The sequence below is a fragment of the Corvus kubaryi genome, unplaced genomic scaffold (assembly GCF_017639235.1).
Source record: "Corvus kubaryi isolate FWS band 111438036 unplaced genomic scaffold, C.kubaryi_AGA036_p1.0 split1-131, whole genome shotgun sequence".
Taxonomy (NCBI): domain Eukaryota; kingdom Metazoa; phylum Chordata; class Aves; order Passeriformes; family Corvidae; genus Corvus; species Corvus kubaryi.
In genome coordinates, this window is record NW_024582073.1 from 8,387,004 (window position 1) to 8,408,195 (window position 21,192).

Below are 21,192 nucleotides of genomic sequence, written 5' to 3' on the forward strand. Positions count from 1 at the left end.
AGTAGCATTGTCGTTGCTGGTGGCCAGGCAGCACAAGGAGCTGTCTGAGAGGGGGATGGAGTCCGCCTGTGGAACCCTGGGTGCAGGAACCCATGGTTCCTGCATTTTATTGAAGTTTTTGTGCTTCCTCTGGGAAAAGTGACGTGTTTCAAGCATCACTGTGTCCTGTATAAAGGAAGAGGGACAGGCTATCGCTCTTCTTCCTTACGCTACTGTTCTACTGTGCAAGCTTTCTTCAGTGCTCTTAGGCATTTACTTGCATTCCAATTTTTCTGGTGCTTTAGTTAGTCCCAGTCTCGTAGCAACTTCTACCCTTGAGATGGAAGATCTGGCCTTTCCCATCTGTATTTCTTCTTCTCTTTTTGCCTCCCTTTCTCTTCCCCCCCCCCCCTTTTTCTCATGTCTATATCTGCTTCCAAGAGCAGAGGGAAGCCGGCTGCGTGCATGCCAGAGCAGGCTCTCAGCCCCTGAGAGAACAGCCTGCTTCACTCTGTGCACACCTTGTGCTGCTGTTTGCCTGTTCCTTGCTCATTTGATCATGATGATTTGATTAACAGATCACCTGAGATGGGGTCAGGAGGGGAAATGGTGTCTAGTGAGAGGTTTGTTTTGACATTTTTCTGTTCGTGGTCATACACCAGCCCAACTTACCACCCAAGTCACAACCACTACGTGGGTCGCAAAGACTCCTTGGCTTAGTCGTTGAACAGCGTGCCAGTGTTCATCAAACCAATGGAGAGTCTTTATGAAGCAGATTAGTCAAATGTAATGCATTTTGTTGCAGTGTTTCCAAGGGCGTTTTCTTAACAATAGTTCTCAGCAATGAAACAATAACAGCAGGGGACAGGCTACAGATAAGCTGGCAGGCAAATGCTTAAGCTTTGTCTAGGAAGATTATTTTTAAAGAAATTTGTTCAGTAACAAAAATAGTGGCAAACATTGCATGAAGCAGCTCATTTGTAACAAAGGAGAAAAATAAATTTCAGTCTTGTTCCATATTGTGGTAATTGTATTTATTGGTGAAAACCATAAATGCTTGTTTTAATTTGCTGAAGCATGAAGTAAAATATAATCTAGTGAAATCCCTAGATACCATGCAATTCCATAAATTCTAAAGGTCAGGCAGTGGCAGGGGAAATTATCCTGCCCTATTACTTTACTTTTTTTTTGTAACTTTCAGGTTGTCAAATTTTGAGTGATTCAGAAAAGAATACAAAGCAGTGAGTTGATATGTATGATATGTATATGTTGATGATATATATATATATGTTTCATGTAAAACATTTTGGTAACATCTGATCAAATGCAACCTTGCTTACATTAGACCTGGTTGGTTTTAAACAAGATCCAGAAAACTATGTGTACGTATATGATGTGTTTATCTGAGAAGTAATTTACAGAGTTCCTTTAAATTTTGTGATAGTTGTGTTTTAAAGTCTCATGTGGCTAAAGCTGAAATTGCTCACAGGATGTTTGTTAGCTGTTACCTAAGATGATGGCTTTTGCACGGTGTGCATGGGGTGATCCATCTTCTAAAGAATTTGCAGTTGGTTTAGACTGACTGACTGGGGCTTGAGAAATTGGCAGACATGAATAATTGTAAAATTCAGTTTAAATTCTGTTTCTAACAAGCTTTAGAAATTGTTCTTCAACAGCTGGGTGGGTAATTCAGGGAACAAAGAGTATTATTATTTGATCTGCTTGGTTTTAAGTGAACCAGAGTGATGTTTGCAAGTGAGCAGCTCTGACAGCACATCAAAGAGGAGGGAACACTAGCAACTGTGTCTGCATTTAGGTAACCTTGTGAAGTGCTCCTTTTCCCTCTGTTTATTATTATATGTTCTTTTAAAACCCATATATTTAATCTCTTGTAAATCTGTACAGCAGTCAGTTCTGTCATATATCAAATATACAAAGATGCAGCACAGCTCAGCTGGAATGATCTGTCATCAGCTAGCTCAAATTACAGCTTTTCATTCCTGGATAAGCTCCAGATACCTTTTTATGTGCTATATAAGCAGTCAGTGATATCTGAGAATTAGGAACAACAGAAAGGGTGTTTCATGTTGTGGCAGATGGGAGTGATTTATTAATTGGTCTCTAATTTAGTTGCCAGGTATCAAACAACAGTGACTGCCACAGTAAATGAAGGTGTTCATGGAGTACTTGTGCAGATTGGTGGAGGCCATAAATAGACCGTACAGGAACAAATTACAGTTTTTTAATTAGTTTTGGGCTTCTTTATCCATATTTTGATAATTTTTAATAGTCTAAAAATCTGTTCCCTCAATAAACTTAATATTTTTTCAAAATATGAGCTGTGACCCTGGCTAACAACAACCAGAAACTTGTTTACATGTAGACAAAAGAATGGTATTATTTAACAGTGTAGTGGGTGTGCTCTGCCCTAGGATGTATGTTTTACCCTTTGTGAGCTGTAGAAATAGTAAGGCATCTCTGGAGCCAGCCCTATTTTTAAAGTTGATTGAATTCCACCAGGATATTTTGTCAAGGGATTTCTTTTGCCTCCCCTTGGAAATCAAATACACCTTTGTGAAATAATCTTCTGCTCATATTCCCTGACCCTCTACTTCCAGTCTCTAAAAAAAAAAAAAAAAAGAAGGCAGAAGGGTAGGGAGGGGAAAGACAGAAAGACAAATAGCGGAGAAAATGCAGGTGTTGGGAGTCACCAACTGACCAGCCAGTCAGGCTTAGCACTAACAGCACTACCCTTAGATGAAAAAGAAGCAGCATCTGTCTGCAGCCTGCTTAGAAATATCTCAAATTTCTGCTTCCTAGTGATGAGCACTTGAGGAATTATTTCGCTCCGCATTGGAGACAGAGGGGAAATACTAAAATAGTTATGGTAAGGATGATAGTGAGAGTCCCAGGCATTTGCAAAGGGCATCTCTGCTGTCCCAGAGCCTGCCTGCAACAGAATCAGAAATTAAAACTCTGCCCTAAAACTGTCTTGTATAGGGTCAAGCTTTCCACTTTTTCTCATCTACGTGGTCCTGATGATCTCTCTGTATGTTTTTCTGCCTCTGTTCTTCCTTATTTAATAGCGAAGCTTTTGTCTCTTCTCTTCCCCACTTAGGTTGTGGTAATTTTCCTCCTGTAAAACAATTACCCAAAGGGCTACATGCCTTTACCAGAAGCCCTAGCAGAATGATGTATATAATGAATGTGATTCATGGCTGTTTCTTTTGCTTTTCAGTCGATTCTGGTGTGGACGCGCTGGCAGTGTTTATGGCAAGCGGCAGCACGACGGACGTTGTGAACCGCAGCAGCCCCGCCACCCCGCCCAACACCCTGAACCTGCGCTCCTCTCACAACGAGCTTCTGAATGCAGAAATCAGGCACACAGAGACCAAGAACAGCACTCCTCCGAAATGCAGGAAAAAGTACGCGCTGACTAACATTCAGACAGCTATGGGTCTTTCCGACCCAGCAGCTCAGCCCCTTCTGGGGAACAGCTCTGCCAATATAAAGCTGGTGAAGAATGGAGAAAACCAGCTCAGGAAAGCTGCCGAGCAGGGACAGCAGGATCCCAACAAAAACCTCAGTACCACTGCAGGCGTAAATGTAACTTCTGAGAAGTTTGAAAGCAATGAGCCGATCCCGCAGGATTCCTCTGGCTGTGAAATATTACCCTCACAGCCAAGGAGGACCAAGAGCTTCCTGAATTACTATGCGGATCTAGAGACATCAGCTCGAGATCTAGAGCCGGGTTTTGTTGCAATGGAAGATAAGTCTGCACAAAGCAACAGCCAGGCTTCTACTATTATTGTCAATGGGGAAGTCCTGCCCCGGAAACAGAACAAGATGCCAAGCCCAGAGGATGGCCAGGTTGCCACAGTGTCATCAAGCCCTGAGACAAAGAAAGATCACCCAAAAACTGGGGCCAAAACAGACTGTGCCCTCCATAGGATTCAAAACCTGGCCCCAAGTGATGAGGACTCCAGCTGGACCACCCTGTCCCAGGACAGCGCCTCGCCGAGCTCGCCTGATGAAGCAGGTACGCAAGCAAAGGCTCCTCACAGCCACTGTTTCAAAAAGGCATTGCTTTTCTCAGCTGGTGCCAGGAAGGAGAGAGGTGGTTCAGCAGTTTCAGTGGAGAAGTGGATTGTATCAAAATACAAGCACTGGCCTTGCACACAGCTGTTTGTCTGCTAGGGAATGCTTGGAAGCTTCCTGCTTGATTGTAGCCACTTTAAGAGAGGCACCAGCAGATGCCCTATACAGGGTCCTAGAAATATGCTAACTGCACCTCTTGCTAGTTTATAAATAATTGCTCTTCAATAATCAGTGGGTACATGTTGTGAGAAGAACCTGATTGTCTGGAGATGCTGAAAACTACTGATAGCTACCTACATCCAACAAAAAAGCTTTTCTGAATGATGGTTTTTAGGTTCAGTGAAGACTTTTACTTTTCTAATGCACAACTTTGTAAGTGTGCCCACTCCATCCCAGTCATTTGATGATGCTCCCGATGTGCCGACATAGGTAAAGAGAAGCCCTCCCAGCTGGAGAGTTGTGCAGTGAGCCCTGGTGGTGTCCATCCTGGAGGTCTGTGGTTTTGGGCATGGACAGGGCTCTTCACTGCCACTGCATCTGGGGTAGAAGGAGAGAATCGTGTGGGGTCTTCGCAGCTCAGTGTTCTCCAACCATTGCATTTATGCTTCAGTAATAGATGTTAGGGCCTAAGCGAAGAAAGACGTTTATCTAGGCGGAAGAAAATAGGCAGTAGAGTTTTAGTCATATGACTTCTGGGAAGTGAAAAAATCCCCCAGTCTTGAGAACAGTTAATCTATAAAAGAATGTAGTCCAGCAGATACATGGGGAATTAATAATGTTTAATCCAGAGATTGTATTTAGCACTTCAGTTTATGTTAGAAATATGGTTTTCCTGAGAAGACACTGTTGAAAATAACAATATACTTCTTTCAGGGCTTCTGAATTGTTTTGTCTTTCTCTTCCCACTCTTAACAATATTTCATTATTCAAATCCTGGAAATCTGAATGTTGTTTTGTGAGGTATTTTTGTTGTTTTGTTTTTGTGTGTTTTCTTTTGGAGTTGTATAATTCAAAAACCCTGAAAATTTTATTCTAAATTGGTTGCGCTGGGAATGCATCATTGTTTAGACAATGATGCATTGTCCTGAACTCTCCTTTGGGCAGGATACTTCTATGTGTGGTCTAATAAAAAGGTGTTTCCAAGAGCCTTGACCTTCTCTCTGAGTGAGGAGGTCAAAAATAAGTAAAACTCAATTTAAAGATACAAAGCAACTGACTTATTTTAACAAATGTTAATGTTGACAAACAGATATGATAGAATCCATTAATAATGGGCACTGAACACCACGAGCACAGTACAGTATAAGAAATGTGTTTTGAGGAAACTCTTCTTTCTTCTCCAGGGAAATTAGCTATATGTACATCTTGACAAGAACTACATTGACCTCAACTTTTAGATAATTTTATGAGTGCTTTCAGCTATCTTAACTTTCTTTCTGAGATTCAGTACTTAAAAAAAAATGAGCCTGAGGTGATTTTAGAAGGAGAAAAAACCTATAGTCAGCAAAGCAATGGGATGTCATTGAGATCTTAGCACATGCCAAGCCCTAATGGGTTTTCAGGCAGCCTTCCTAGAGACAGGCAGTGACTTGCTGCCAGAGCTGATTGACACCCAGCACTGCAGGCAGTCCCCCAAAGAAGCAAGCTTGCCTCTGTTGGCCTCAGGCACTGCATCTCCTCTGGGACCTACTGCATCTATCCATCTGCATCCTCTGTCATTTGGAGAGTCTTATGAATAACCAGACACCGGCTCCAGGTGGCTTTAATACTGCAAATGGACCAGAACTGGGTTCAAATCATGGGGAACCCTTCCTCCTTCTCTCTCAAGAAAATTTCCTTAGTCTAGTTTTCAAAGGAAACACATCTTGTGTTATTGCACCATCTACCTATTCCTTCTCTCCCTCTCTGTGTATTCACCAGTGTCACCTGGATGAATTTGCATGTATTCATTGTATGAATCTGTGTGGTGCAAGCAGCAGCAAAGCACATGCCCCAGAGCCCAAACCTAGGAGAGAATGAGGGTAGTGTTTTCCGTTTGTGGCTTGCTTTTTTGTTTGCTTCTTTGCTTTTTGTTAAGAAGTTCCCCAGAAGGCTATAGAAGGCAGGCACATTTCTTAATCTTTGTATCACCTGAAAAAGAAATTCAGTGGAAAGTTATTCTGCCACAGTAAAGTGCAGTGCTCTGTGTAATAATCTGATGAATTAGAAATGAGAATTCTTCAGGTAATAAAAAGAATTCTCTTTGCCTCAAAACCTACAAGAAAATTGGAATTTGCTTTTGCTTTCTGTTTTACATTAATCTAAATAAAACTCCCTCCTTCTAGAGCCAGGAATATCCCCATGATTAGGAAGGTCCCTGAGATGTGGGACACATGGTGCTAGAGAGCCATGGATGTTTCTTGCTCTATGCCAGCCGCCCTCCTTGCTCTCTTTGGGGTTGTGGGAGGCTGTGCAGGGGCAGCAGCCTCCTCGGGCTCCCTGGTCTCTCAGCCTTTGGGTCACATGATGCCTTGTTTCTCCCTGGTTGAAATCAAAGGGGTATTAAAACCATGAGTGTCCTCTTTCTCAGGAGTGCTGCTGCTGTGTGCAATTGCAATAGACCAACTGCCTGTGCGCTGCTGCTCTCTGAGCGGATACGAGAGGGCAGTTTAATGGCTGGTTACAAAGGAATGAGTTCAATCCAGTGCAGAAATGGCAGCTGTGAGACCAGCCCTTGGGGATCAGGAGTGTCACTCCTCTAAAGAGCGCCTGGTGTTCTGAAATAACAGCATGTCTGAGGAGAATAGCCCTCTTAATACAATAAAAATTACAGTAAATCATGAACTAGTCAGAAAGATTTATAGCAGTGGTCAATTCTGACTCTGATTTTAACCAGCATCTTTGACCAAATTAAAATGGATGCCGTCTTAAAAGCACGATTCTTCCTCTGCAATACCTATCTGATACCGACAATAAGTCTGTTATTTGCTCAGAACATGTTTTCTGTGTTCCTGAGTGGGGAAAAAGATTTATATACTAAAAATACATTAAATTACATTGTGGATTAACACAGGTCTTATAAAACGAGAGAACCATCTATACAGTTGTAGGGTTCCAAGTAAACACCCAATTTTCATCTTTTTGGGAATAAGAGTCTCTGGTTGACAACTGTGCATCCTAAAGGCTGACAACTTTTAATATTGAGCTGTTGGATTTTTCTTAATCCTGCATGTTACTGATAACCATGCACTCAAGAACAGTGCATGTTTTATAGTCTCAGGCTTGACCATTTGCTGACTGCTTATGAAATAAGAAAGGTGACTATTGCTCTATATCCCCAGTGTTTATGTAGGTAACATTCTGCATGGGAAGTAACTAACTGCATGTTTGTCTCTTATTTAGCCATCCCTGTAAGAAGATTTTAGGGTCAGTTTAAAAGAAATAAAACTTCAAGGGCAGCATGGTTACACAATGTTCACAGTATCAGGATCTACTGTGATCTACTGGTAGAAGGCCATAAAATAAATTGTACTTGACAGTAAATTGAACTTGAAAGATGATCCTCTCAAGTACACATTGCCACTATCACTTGCACAGGGAGGCTGCTTGCTGTGTTTAGGCAGTCAGGTTGGTTTTATTCCATGATTCTCAGTGGAGCTACCTAAATCTGTATCTTGGATGCTCAACTGCTCTGACTTGAAATCTAAAGATTCCACAATTAGGAGTGTTAATCAGCACCCTTTTGAATTGGGATAGATAATAAAAATGGGTATGTAAAGGTGAATTAATGTGCTTAAATTCAGGAATGGCAGAATAGATGTTTTATACACCAGCAATTAGCATCTTCTCCCAAACTCTGTTTCCAATTACCAAAATTTGGGACTATAGAAAAGGTTTTTCAGAATGTGTTGTGTGGTCACAGTTGCAGTTTCATACTTAACTGTTTGCCAAAAAGATAAAGAACAATTCTTCAGTTCATCAGAAACTATGCTACCTTAGTAAAGCATGTAATTCCTGATCCAGAAAATATCATAGTGCTGCTTTGTATAAGTGCAGTACTATGATTTTGAACATGTTAAAAATGAATATTTTTCTATTCAGTAAAATGTGTACTTGTGGGATAAACAAATGCCTGCAGGGCCTGCTCCTGGAACATGTGGAATACCTGTGTGGGAAAGTAAAAGGTGGCAGTGGGGAGCAGAGGTGGTGCCAAGACAGCACGGGGAAGTAAATGCCAATGTCATACTACTGCCTGAGTAGAGTAGTTCACAAGGTGCCCAGTGCATTGCACATTTCCCCTAACTCCACAATGCACTTTACATGAATGTAATGTTAAGAGATATTAGGACATGCTTTTTGTGTGCTGTAGCAAAGTGGAAAACTCTTCTGAGCATCTGTAGGGCAGGCTCAAGTTTCAGAAGTGGTGAATAACTTAACCATGTCAAGTACTTAACTTTACAAACTATTTTTGGAAACTTTTCAAGCTTCTGTAGTTTAGGGATGGAAGTGTGTAGTTCTGGATGCTGCATGTCCTCTCTGAGGTAGAATGCATCTTGTTGGAAAAGCTCTTCTATGCCTAGGATTGTCAGACGGAGGACTAAGCAAAGAGGAAGGGAAAACAAATCACAGAAAACAGAGAAGGTAATGGGGAAAAGTCAGGATCCTGATTTCAGAGGGATGATAAGGCAGGAAGTTGCACAGAAGAAAAGCCAAAATAAGCTGATAGCAGACAAACCAGCTCTCCTTAAAAAAAGGAAAGTTCCCAGTTCATATAGCTGTTCAAGTAATAAAAAATTATGACCAAAATCGATCCAGTAAACCTCTGCCTCAGCACTTCTGAATGCTGCATAGAAGTTGGGCCAAACTTCAATTCACCTGATTGATGCTTTGAAATGGGTATAGATATCTCTAGGGAAAGGAAGGGGAAAACAGTATTACCTTTGGGAGGACACTTTATGTGCAAGCTGAGAACGAGGTTATATTCTTCTAGATGGGGTCTGTGTGCTCTGAAGATCTTTGCAGCCTATTTGGATGTTGTTTGTCATCTTCTAGGCTCCTGTATATCAGCTGCAGGAGGTGTGGTAGAGGAATGGTATCACCACTCAGCAGAATGAGTCTCTAGTCTTTGCAGTGGCCCTTGAGCTCTTCAGGACCTTGCAGTTGCTGGGCTAGCAGTGATTCACCAGGTGTGCAAGCTGGGGATGGCCAGCACAGTTTGGGGAGTTTCCTGCTCAGAAGATGTTCCTGCCTTTTTGCACTCCGCAGAGTGGAAGTGCAAAGCCTGGGCCACTGCGGTTGTTCCTGTGAGCACCTGCTGTGATCCCAGCGTCGGACCCAGCAGTGGTGAGCTGGTCTCCCCATTGCTCTCAGAGGAGAAAGCTGATGGGGGAACAGGTGGGTTGTGAAGTGGGGAAGATGGGTTGGAAGATGGGAACACGACCTGAAGGGGGAAGCAAAGGGAGAGTAAATGCAGCTGTGGAGATAAATGAGAACTTGGCACAAGCTGAAGGAGAGCTGGAAGCAAGCAGGGATGTTTGTGGACAGTAGGTTAGGTAAGCAAGGCTAGCACAAAGGCGATGATGACAGTAAATCAGATGGACTGATTTTGACAGCAGAAGTGAGTACTGGGGATTTTGCTTGTGCTGGGATGTTATTTCACAGAAGTTCTAAAAACTTGAGCACAAAAAGGGGAAGATCTGAGTTATTTGATACTGAAGTACTGCTAAGAGAAACTCAGATCCTAGTTCAGGCCCCTGTGGAAGGAGATGTTTGTACAGTGAGGGACACAGACTTAAATCCTCCTCAAGTTCCTGCCCTGTTATGTTTTCAATTGGAGGTATTTCTTTTGATCTCCTCAAGTTAGAGGCTACTTTAGACCCCAGTTTCTCAGTGCACTGGTTCCTCATGTGCTGAATTCTCACATAAGTCAAGCATTAGCTGATAGAAGTTGAATTCAGCTTTAATTAACAACATGGGTTTGGCTGAATTGGGGTCGTGGGTCCCTTGAGTCACAATCGTGCTGTTGCAAGTTATGGTATTGGACATACAGCAACTTATAGCATGTACCACTAAGACATGGAATAGATGGTGCTGCAGGCAGCCTTGGGTTCGCTGCTGTTGCATCAGGAGGAGGTGGGTAGATTCAGAGCAGTACTGAGCGTCTCCATGGGCCAGAAGAGGTGTTGTGTGATACGACTTGGCGTGCTGCAGAGACCCTGCTCTGAACTCAGTCCTCGCTTGAGAGCACATGTATGGTCCGTGCCTTAAGGGACATGAAGCCTTTTTTAAGCAATCCCATGAAAGCACTTATATTTGCTGTTAAGACTTGATTGCTTCATTTTGAGAGCCCCTGGGTACTCAGGATTGGGCCATAAATGTCCAATATCTGGATGCCACAGAGCTCAAGATAATGACATTAAGTGGGTCCCTTGTAGTGTCTGGATCTGGTTTCCTAAAGCCCAGCAGTGTGTGTCCTTCAGCTTGCATGGTAGATTTATCCATGATACTTTGGTGATGAGAAGTCCTTGGGGGGACTCCAAATCCAAAGCATATATTTTTGCTTCCTGCTTATAGTGTCTCCGGGGCATTTTAATCCATTTTTTATGGTGTTGTGTTACAGGGATTGTTTTTTAACTGCTATTTGTTATGTTGATTATTTTATATGTACGTAATTTGATACACTGGACTAATTTATTACACAGTAAGACTACTTCAAGGCTTTTGCTTGAAAATCATTCTCAGAACTCTTCAAGAAACTGTTTCTTAATAAAACTATTTTGACCTAAACAATAACACAATTTAACTAAATACATTTTTCCTATTTTTAAATTACTTTTGAGTTGAGATTCTGCAGATCTCAATTTAAATTTTAAACACTGCATCAGTTATTAACTCAGACATCATTGCAGGGGACTGAGAGAGGAGTAGCACTGTCATAATCCACAAGTAAGGGCTTTAACTTTGTTGAGCACATTTCTTGTTTGCACATAATTGATAAAATTCTCTAAATCTAGGGTTATTTACTTCTTGGAAGTCAATTTTGGGCACTTCTCTGAACCTGAGAAATTTTTAGTAAGGAACAAAGGACCCCATCCCTCCTCCCCTACTCAGCATGAAAGCCAAAAAGCACAACTCAGATTGGCCAAATTAATTTTAAAATTAGAATAAATTCCCATTCAGACCTTAATTTAATTTTACTTGTACTCTGTAAGAAAGAGACAGTCAAGTTATCCTGGTCATTTTGGCTGACATGATTCTTGGCTTTGCTTAAATTATTGATTATAGCAAGGGGAGGGACTTTGCAGTGGGAACAGCACTTACTAATAGAAGCCTTTCACTAAATCAATTTCTACCATTCCTGCAATGCACCTTCAGGAAGTCAGAGGTTTACAGCTATAAGAAGAATTTTGTCTTCGAAGAGCAAACCTTTGCTTTAGATTTTTTTAAACTGTTCTTGTTTATACGGGCAGCTGACGAAAAAAAAATCAACATAAATATATTTTCAGGGGTTATTTGCAGGATGAGGGGCTGTTCTAGTTCAAAGTTGAACTGATTAAATCTTGATTTGATTGTCATCTAAAGACTTGTTGGCTGAAAGTACTGTTTCTGTACTAAGCAGAGTCAGTCAGAAAATACATCAGTGCAAGCTGGAATGAATTCAGTAGAGGATGCAGCGTGTGCACACGCTGCTGAAATTCGTGTATAGCCATCTCTCTTATTTTCTTTTGGCTTATTAGAAAGTGCAGTCATTTATATGGTCAACATGTGGTGTTTCCTCTGCTACATTTACCAGCAGTTGAATGGGGGTGGCTTCTCTTCCCTCCCATCCAAAGTACCATTCCTCGTTAGGCTAATTAAGTAAGTGTCTGTTTAAGCACAGCAGTGTATTTTCTCATATTTGAGTTGGAGATGCTACACAGAAGGAGAGTATGAAGCTGTTGGGACATGTATATAGCAAACTTAAAGGATGCTGGTAGCAGATCAGTACACGTTGAACTATACAGGAGCATCTAGTAACTGTAAGTAACACTTCTATTTTAATTTTTCATTGGTTGACAGTCACTTAGGCCTGGATACTGAATGCAGTTATTTTATCTGTTAATAAAAATTCTGCTCAGTGGAAGATCAGCTGGTATCTGACAGGTTAGGTTGCAGCAGTATCTTTCTGAATGCTCATTATTTCAGTAGTGAATTGACAAATGATGTTTTATACTTGTGATCCATAGAGCTCGAAGATCTTTACAGGGATTTAAATACATTCAAAACCAGACTTTTGTTTTCTCCTTTACATATGACAAATTCTTCCCTGTATTTTTCTTGCAGTCAAAAGGAAGAAAACCAGTATCTCTAAACAGTGTATCAGTGGTACCCCTAGTCATTCCCTAAAGTTCAAGGTAAAGGAACTTCTGCAATACTGAGTGTGGGTTTGGGGGTTTGAAATGTGAGGCAATTTACAGCCAGTATTGAATTGAGAGCTGTCAAAGAATGTTGACAAATATCTTGGATATTTTGTTTTGCCCATCTTGCCAGCTCTAACTAAATAAATTTGTCGAGGTAGAAAAAGGATGTTTTATTGGAAAGCTGATTCACACAAAACCTTTACACAACTTTGGGGAACTGTAATTAAATAGCACAACTGTATTTGCTCCTTACGGAACAAACCTAATAATAAGGAATGGTGATTTTGTTTAGCTTTTGTAAAATTACTGGAAATTTAGTTCACTTTTTTCTTTTGTGGGTAAGCTAGCATTGTTTGTCACACTCTAACTGTAGCAGAATTTCAGGATGACATTTGGTGTTAAGCTCAAATTACCTTATTTTTCTTTTGTGCTTAACTAAAACGGAATAATGAGTCTCCCTTTTTTGCCCATGGAGGCTGTCAGCAGATCAACTAAGGGACTTTGTAGTTTCCTGGTTACGTAAATTTCCTTTGGTTGATTGTGCTGAAACATAACCAATGCTTTTTTTAACAAAGATATCTGAAAAGTAGGAAGATGACGTCAGAGCAACAGGAGTTTCAGGGCTAAGCTTCCACTGGCATGGAAGAGGAAGTTTATTTCATTTTTCTTACAGGATTGGTTTTTTCCCACTAAAATGGGTGTATTAGGCTCTGTTAAATTATATTGCCTACAGGTATTCAGGGTAAGTATAGGAAATAAGGCTTTTATGCAACATCAGAATTAATGTATGATCATTAACAGAAGATTTATTTTCTGTAGTTCTCTTGATTTCCTATCACAGGTGAATTCTCTTTCAGAACTATACTCCAGATTTCTATACTTTAAATATATCAAGCTCCTCTTTCCTAAGGTTTTCTAATCCTACAATTACTTTGCAGGGAAAATGCAGCTGCTTAAAAGAAGCTACCTTAGGAATAGGGTGACAGTGGAAGTTTCCCCATTCTCTGTTCTCCCAGTGGCTTCTGTCCACATCCACTTTAAGTTTCAAGAAGCTGGTCCAGAAAATAGTGGGGCATGGTCCAGTGTACTCAACACTTCCTGGAGGAAATCACCTTTTTTTGGTGGATAGATGTCTCTGACTTGATGGAGGCTGTTGTTAATCTGGGACAAGCTTCAGCTGTTCAAAAATAAAACCAATTGAGTAGTGACTCTTCTTAGTTGTAGTTTTCCAGGAATGATGCAGAAGGGTGGATTTTCTCTCCACTGGAAGTAGGTAGAGATGTTATCTATGTGTTCTACCAGTGTTTGAAATTCACTACTTCCAAATTTTGCTAACATCAGTTAGCAGTAACTGTTAGACATTATTAAAAAAAAATCCATAGATAAAATGTACTGATTTAAAAGTTGCACTCCCTGCAGACCACACTTGAAAAACACTGTAATAGTAATTACTAGTTGTATTTTTAGTATTCAAGTGTACAACAGAAGTTTTATTGTGGATGAAGGAGCACATCTACATTTGCATAGTAGATCTCTTTTTTTGCCTCTGCAAACCACCCCATCTGCAGACAGGGCAAATGGACAGATCAAACATTGGAAGTAGAAGGGAGGGGCAGGAGTTTTCACATGTTGCTCCTTTATTAGCAATACATTTAATTTTACATCCTCATTTTAATTGCACAGGAATTCTTATAGATATGATGCATTTATAAAGGCTACAGTAGAGATGAATAACTTCTTCAATATATGCCAGTAAACCAATTAAAAACAAAAGGAAAACAAATATAATTTTTTCTCGCAACAAATACACCTTGTCCCCAAATGGGAGTCTAAAACCAATGTGTATTCAAAGGCAAGAATAAATTACAGGCCATTGTTTATCTTTTAGGGTTAAGCTTTCATTTTAATTTTGTTTCTTCAGCTTTTACCTTTTTTTGAGAGGGAAACATGGGAGATTCTGTGGCTTGTAATGAGAGGATTTTTGAATATTTGTTGATTTGGTTTAAGTGGACAAGCTGCAATTTTCCCAGGATTCCAGGAGATAGGGAGTTTAAAAGTTCCAGATATCACAAGACATAAAATGGTAAAAATTTCTGTCAAAAATGCTGAAAACAAGTGTGAGTTCACAAGAGTAGTATTTCATTCCTACAGTGTTTTAAAAGTAAACTTTTTGAAAGGAATGAGCCTTGCAGCTTGAATTCTGCAGTAATGAACAAATCAGCTATCTCATTTGGTAAAACACTAAAAGTCTTTTGGTGGGATGTGGTTTTATGACTGCTGATGGGTAAGGTGGTGGTCAAAGTTTAGAAGAGAGAGAAAACTCTTTTCTCCTTCTGGTAACACTACTACAAAAGGGTCAGTGTGAAGGCCACCAGATTGGATTGTTTTGACTTTTGGCTTATTATTTTACAGGCACTATGTCAGGATTGTGTGTTTTCCTGGCCAGTTTTATCTGGGCTAATTCTATTTTCAGGTGGCAGGATTCACTGAGAATTTGTTATCAGTGCATAAACTGAATTTCTGGCTAGCATCTTGCTTACAGTATGTCGCTGTCATCTTTCTACTTCTGAAATTTTCTGTAATGCAAATAATGTAAGGACAGTGAGACTGTAAACGCTGACACAAGAGCTTTTTTGAACTGTAGTAATTGTCATGTAAAAGCGTGTAGTGTTAATTACCTCTCCACAGCAGTTGTCTCTGCACTAATCACCAGACAGATCTGCTGTTAGTTAACTGTTCCTCAGTAGTTCAGCTATGTTCCCCTTTCCTTATTCATACAGATATTTAAGACCAACTCTTATATTTGTCTATAAATAAATTTTTATTTGTTAAATGGTGATGTAGAATTTGGTATAAAAGTAGTAAAATCTTCCTTTTGGATACATGTCAATGTAAAATGGAAGAGGACAAATGTGCAAAGATAATAATATTCAGTCTCATAACTCCTGCATTTCTATTGTCATATGAGGCTATTCTGTATCTCAGAGTAGGAAACTGTGCGCCTTTGTATTTATGAGAATAAATTTATTGTGTATTTTTCTTCTAGGAATATATATCTATATTTATATATAAATCCCTTAGAGGAAGCTTGGATATATTGGTTTGAGAGTTCTCACATGAGATGTGGCTTTTTAATCTGATCCAGTATAACTGCTGTGGCAACTTTAATCAAAGTCTTTCAATAATGTTATTAGTTCCACTATTTCCAGTGTAAACTACTGTAGTAAATGGAAGGCAGAGCTTTTACAAGAGTTATGAGAGGTTACATTTCCATGTTGTACATCACCAAATGGCCATATACAGCAGACCTTAGGCTCATGTAGTTCCTAATGGGTCAGTTCTCCAACTGTGGTCAGTAGCAGAAACTTACTGCTTCACTAAAAACAAAAAACAGGGCTAGCATAAAGTGCTCCTTCCCCTATTGTATCTTTTTCACTTTCAGTAACTGATAGTTTTAGGACTTTCAGACTTGAAAGTCCTTCATCTTATCTTCTTTAATTGCCCTTGATACATTTTTCTAACATGAATTTGTTTAATCATTTTTTTTCTCATTTGTATTTCTGGCATCCACAACATCCTGTGACCAAGAGCTCCATAACTGAATTATGTATTACATGAAAAAGTATTTCCCTTTGTTATAAAATTGCTCTCCAATAATTTCATTTAGGGTCTATTGCTTTTCTGTTTTAGAAAGCAGTAAATAACAGTGAATGATGATTTCCTTTCCTTGCCTGCTTCCCACCATTCATGATTTTACAGATTTCTCTGACATCCTCCCCTCCTCCCTGTCATTTATTTTCCAAGCTGGAGAGTCCTACTTCACTTAGTGTCTCTTCCTGCAGAGAGATTTTTATCTGTCTGTCTTTTCCAATTCTGCTACCTCCATTTCTATAGTAGGGCACGTGAGGTGCATGCACTGGTCCTGTAGTAGTTCAATCCTACATTAAAACTGTAGGCATAGAGACTTTTATCTTGATCTTGGTTCCTAACGTATAACTTTTTCAACTGCCAGTGAGTACTAAAATGCTGACTTCAAAAAACTTGGTGACCTTGATTCTTCCAGAGTGGCAAAAGGTAATTAATTATCTGCTGTTGTATATGAGGATTTGAAGTAGCAGAAGAGTAACAGTGAAGGAACTTCTAAGAAATTGATAAAAAAGAGGAGATGGGCATCTTTGTCTGTAGAAGAAAACTGAAAGGTGAAGGTTGTACATTGAAAAACAGCTCTTGAAACTATGTGTATCCTAATCCTGTAGGATCTATCTGTGGTCTTTTGTTTTTGCACAGCAACAAAGGTGAATAGAAATCCAGAAAGAGCACTCTTCTCATCCTACATGATTGGTTTTCCATCTTTCCAAGACCACCTGCAGTCCTCTGGCATGTCCACAAATTGTAAGGTTTCCACCAAAGATTAGCTACTGTTTTCAGCTGGGGAAAGGATCATTCTGTTGCTTGTGCATCTCGTTTTACTGTTTGTGACAACATGTGATGACAATCAGCTGTTTGTGGTGACAAACATCTTTGAGATTTCTTTATACCAGAAGGTCTTTTCCCCAGTGCTTACAGAGCTCAGTGGCTTGTGGTTTATCATACGCTGGAGATTTTGTCTGTTGATTTCCTGTGCTTTGGCATGCTTTATTCTTACCAAGCAGAATGTTTGTGTTCAGGGATATTCTATCTCAGGGTTCACAATAAAGAAAACTTCTCAAGTTGTGTTCTGGGTGTATGCATCTTTAAGGGAAGTTTATCCTCATTTTCAAAGCATCCATTTTGTTAATGGGCTTTGAATTAATGTGGTGCTAATTGCAAGTGAAATTGTGTTGTGGTTCTGTAGAATTTTAAAATTAATCCCTTCATTTTTCTCTTTCAAATGCTGTCTGGCATAGGACTCAAGTTGCTGTGTCTTGGGTTTGTTCCTGGCTACTGTTTGCTAATGTAGACTTCCCAGGAAGATCTGGCCCAAAGTTATTTTTTCTGAATTTTCTTCTAATTCTTGCTACTGCTAATATCAGAGATACCTTTTGTATCTCCTTAAATGCAGATTTTTAAGTTTAGCTTCAATTACATATATGAATCCACTCTGTGAAAAATATAGAATTTTAGTGCTGGAGTGCCATGAAGTAGATATGAGAATGAAAATAGTGATATTTCTAATGCTAGATGGATGCTTTCAAAGATGATTAACATCTTTGAGATTTCTTAATACCAGAAGGTATTTGGGCGGTATGACTAAAGATTTAATCACAAATTGATATACCAATGTAGTGATGTGAAATACTTGAATAAACTGCAGGGCTGTGAGAGACCCCCCTGTGTGCTGTCAGCACGCTTCCCTCTCCACGGCAGGTGAGGCACAGCCAGCTCCCCTGGTGCTTCCATCTGCTGTCAGAAGCCCCCGCTCACAGAGCCTTCCCTTTGTAGATGCTGTACACTGCACTTCATGTATGGCTCTATGCATTGTGCTGAAAAGGCTTACTTCAACTGAAGCAAAATTACTTTTGAAAAGGTTAAAGTTGTTTGGCTGTTGGCTTTTTTTTTATAAAAAGTCTCCAAGTTTGAAGGCTGGGAGGTGAAGCTTGAGTTCACCATCTTACAAGGCCTCAGCATGGGCTGGAGCTGCCCGTGGTGCCCACACTTCTCCCTTAGTGCCTCTCTCTGCAGGCCGGCCATGGGCCCAGTGTGCTGCTTCCTAGGCTTGTGCAAAGCTTCATGCATATGCAGCTCTAACAGAATGGATTTTACCATAACAAATTCTCCCATCCCTTCAGTACTGTAGCAACATGAAATTAGTTTGGAGATGGGGAAATAGTAGGTCTTCAGCTTCTATGTTGGAAACAAACAGGAGCCTTCAGTTTGCTCTCTAATGCACATTTCACTACAGCTTTAAAGTGGCAAACTGATCCATTATATAGATTGTTAAAAGTCACATTCCAGCTTTTACTGCTAGTACTTAGTTGACCAAGTTTTGCCATATTAGAAAGAGCAGTCCATACTGTAGGATTGAAGGGGGGACTCTGATGTGTAGACGCACTGGAGTGCAGTGGCTGATCTCTGTGCACCGTGTGTGATTGTCTGGTGCTTGGGTGCAGGGAGCCTGCACAGATCCCAGGGAGTACCTGGAGTCTGGGCATGACTCCAGGAGAGTTACTGAATGCATCTCAGACCTCTCCTCCTACCCCTCCCTGGCTTTGTTTAACACAGGGCTTGCTCTCTCCTGCCTCACAAGATTGGTGTGAAGATAAAGCAGTCATTTTCATGGCATCCTAGAGCATCTGCTGCACTGTGTGAGCCAAAGGATGCACAGAGCTTGCATCTGAGAGGAGAAATGACTGTTCTTGCAAACTTTGCTTTTTTTTGTGAAGTAAAACATTTAATTTCAGATAGTAACTCAGATTGTAATTCAATTTTATGTTCTGTTTTCACTGAATCATTAAATTCAAGAAAAGGTTTTTCTAATGCATTTGCATAGTGCTCTAAATGAAGCTGTCAAAGAAAAGCAGCTTTAGTCAAGCCACCAATTGAATTGTATGTCTGTGCCATTGGGCAGCTTGACTGGCTTTTAATTAGCCAGTCATATGCACAAAAACATTAATGAGTACATCCCTAAAATTTCAGACTATATCAATATTTATGCAGGGTATTCTCCAGAGAAGTGCAGTCCTTCCTTTCTCTACATTGACTCCTGAAGTCAGTAGGCCTCATTGTATTTTAGAGGAAAAAATTACCTTTGCCCAATACCTGACTTTTAATGCAAGTATTTTTTATGCAGTTCCTTTTCTAAAATGGAAAAGAAAAAATGGTGACTGCTAGTCAGATTCTTTCTTCCATACTCTGTCTTACTACTCATGTCATTTGGATTAAAGAGGCACTCACTGACATCACCAACCCTCAATTTAAACTATTGAGGATACAATAGAAATAGAATAGAGTGGATAGAAAGCTATCTCTCGGTTCAAAAAAATGGGATTAAAAGTGTGGAGTCCAACCTTGTTGCCATTCTTTAGTACCAGGGATTGATGGCAAGTGTATTGGAGGGATTAAGATCTGTTCCTCTGTCTTTCATGGCTTGTGTCAAGTTAAGTAGCACTAGCTACTAGCAGAAAGTGTAAGGGATATGGGAACCACTTGTGTCTACAGCCAGTCCCAGTAAAATGGAGAGTTACAGGTTGGGAGATGTTGAACTCTAATGTTTGAAGCTTGTCAAACAAGAGTGTTAGTTGTAAGTAAAGCACTGTGGTGCAGGACTTCCTTTGTGGAGAGTTGAAGCTGTTGAGGTGACCCTACTGCCATATGCCAGACATTGGCACAACATCCTCTCCTGCTCTGCAGGCATCCATTGTCTTGAAGGCAGAAGGACATCTGTGTTTAACTGCTTTTTGGGTCAGTATTACAGACTGAATCTTTCTGTTTAGTGTGAAAATTCCAGACTGTATTTGTTCATTGCTCAAAATTAATGGTTTGTTCTGTGGATGGTTTGACACTAGCATACCGATTCACTTTGAGGAGACAGGAGAATCAGACTCTTTAAGAGAGAAATACATAAATCCAGAGCTGCTATCAATGTGATTTTCCCAGGTTTTCTAGGAAATGCTTGGCTGCTGTTGTGACAGATAAATTTTGTGAAGGGAAGGAAGGCTGGACTCCATGCATATGCACATTTGTTTTCCCGTGGTGTGCTGTGTCCCTGCCGGTGCGACACTGTGAGTCTAGCAGTCCCTTGGTGGGGTGGTCATTTAATTCTTCCTCTTTAGACCAAACAAAACCCTGCTTCTGAAACAAGACGGAGTAGTTAAATACGTTATGAACCTAGAACAGGAGATCATATGCTGCAGTTCTTCTGTCTGTGGGGAAAGGCATGGGAAGAGGAGATACTATGCAAGAAAAAAAAAATCAGAAAAGCAGATGCAGATTGCTGCTGCACTGGTTTAGCCCTGAAAGTTAACTTGCAATAACATTTTTAGGAATTTTCTAATGATGATAATGAAAATACTGCTCTTAATGAATTATTTGCTGCTCAGAGTCCTTCACAGTGAGGACATCCTTTGGGTCACAATCACACAACACATGATCACAGTGGATTTAGACCAAATTAGAGGTATACAGTCTGCTGTGTTTTGGACTCCTCTTTAAGTAAAAGCTTTTGCCATCTAGTGGAAGGAATAGAGAACTAGCATTTCGAATAAGCTAGAAACCCACTTATACTGGTTGTATTCTTTACTGTGAGGGTGAGAGCACTGGAGCAGGCTGCCCAGAGAGGTTGTGGAGTCTGCTTCTCTGGAGACATTCAAAACCCACCTGGATGCAATTCTGTGTAACCTGCTTTAGATGTACCTGCTTTTGCAGGGGGGTTGGATGAGATGATCTCCAGAAATTCCTTCCAACCCCACCCATTCTGTCATTCTGTGTTATGCAAAATGTATTTATAAGCAGTAGATCACTCGCTAGAACAGTAGCAAATTATTCTGACTGCTTTGGAAATTAATTGGTAGAAATCCTCTAAGGTATTGGTGCACTTTGTTCAGATAGCATCTCATTTAAGCACCAAATTGGTGGAAAGGGCATTCATTTATATGCTGCCCTCACTTGTTTGGGACTCTTTTTCATTCCACCCTAGATGGTACCTGTTTATTTTTTCCTGGATCTGAGGTTGGCTAATATGCTTTGAATTCTGTGGTGGCTTCTTCCTCCCACTAGTGGGATGGGGAAGAGAACTGGAAGAGCAAAAGTGAGAAGAAAT

At 40.3% G+C, this 21,192-nt stretch overlaps 1 protein-coding gene across 15 annotated transcripts in view; it reads left to right on the forward strand.

Annotated features, from left to right (window-relative positions):
* APBB2 (amyloid beta precursor protein binding family B member 2) overlaps nt 1-21,192 on the forward strand; it is a 170,444-nt gene that overhangs the window by 72,552 nt on the left and 76,700 nt on the right. For all 15 annotated transcript variants that reach the window (XM_042053826.1, XM_042053824.1, XM_042053829.1 and 12 more), the window contains one exon: nt 3,218-4,018. In XM_042053826.1, the coding sequence (XP_041909760.1) occupies nt 3,218-4,018 (801 nt within the window). The remainder of the gene's footprint in view (nt 1-3,217; nt 4,019-21,192) is intronic.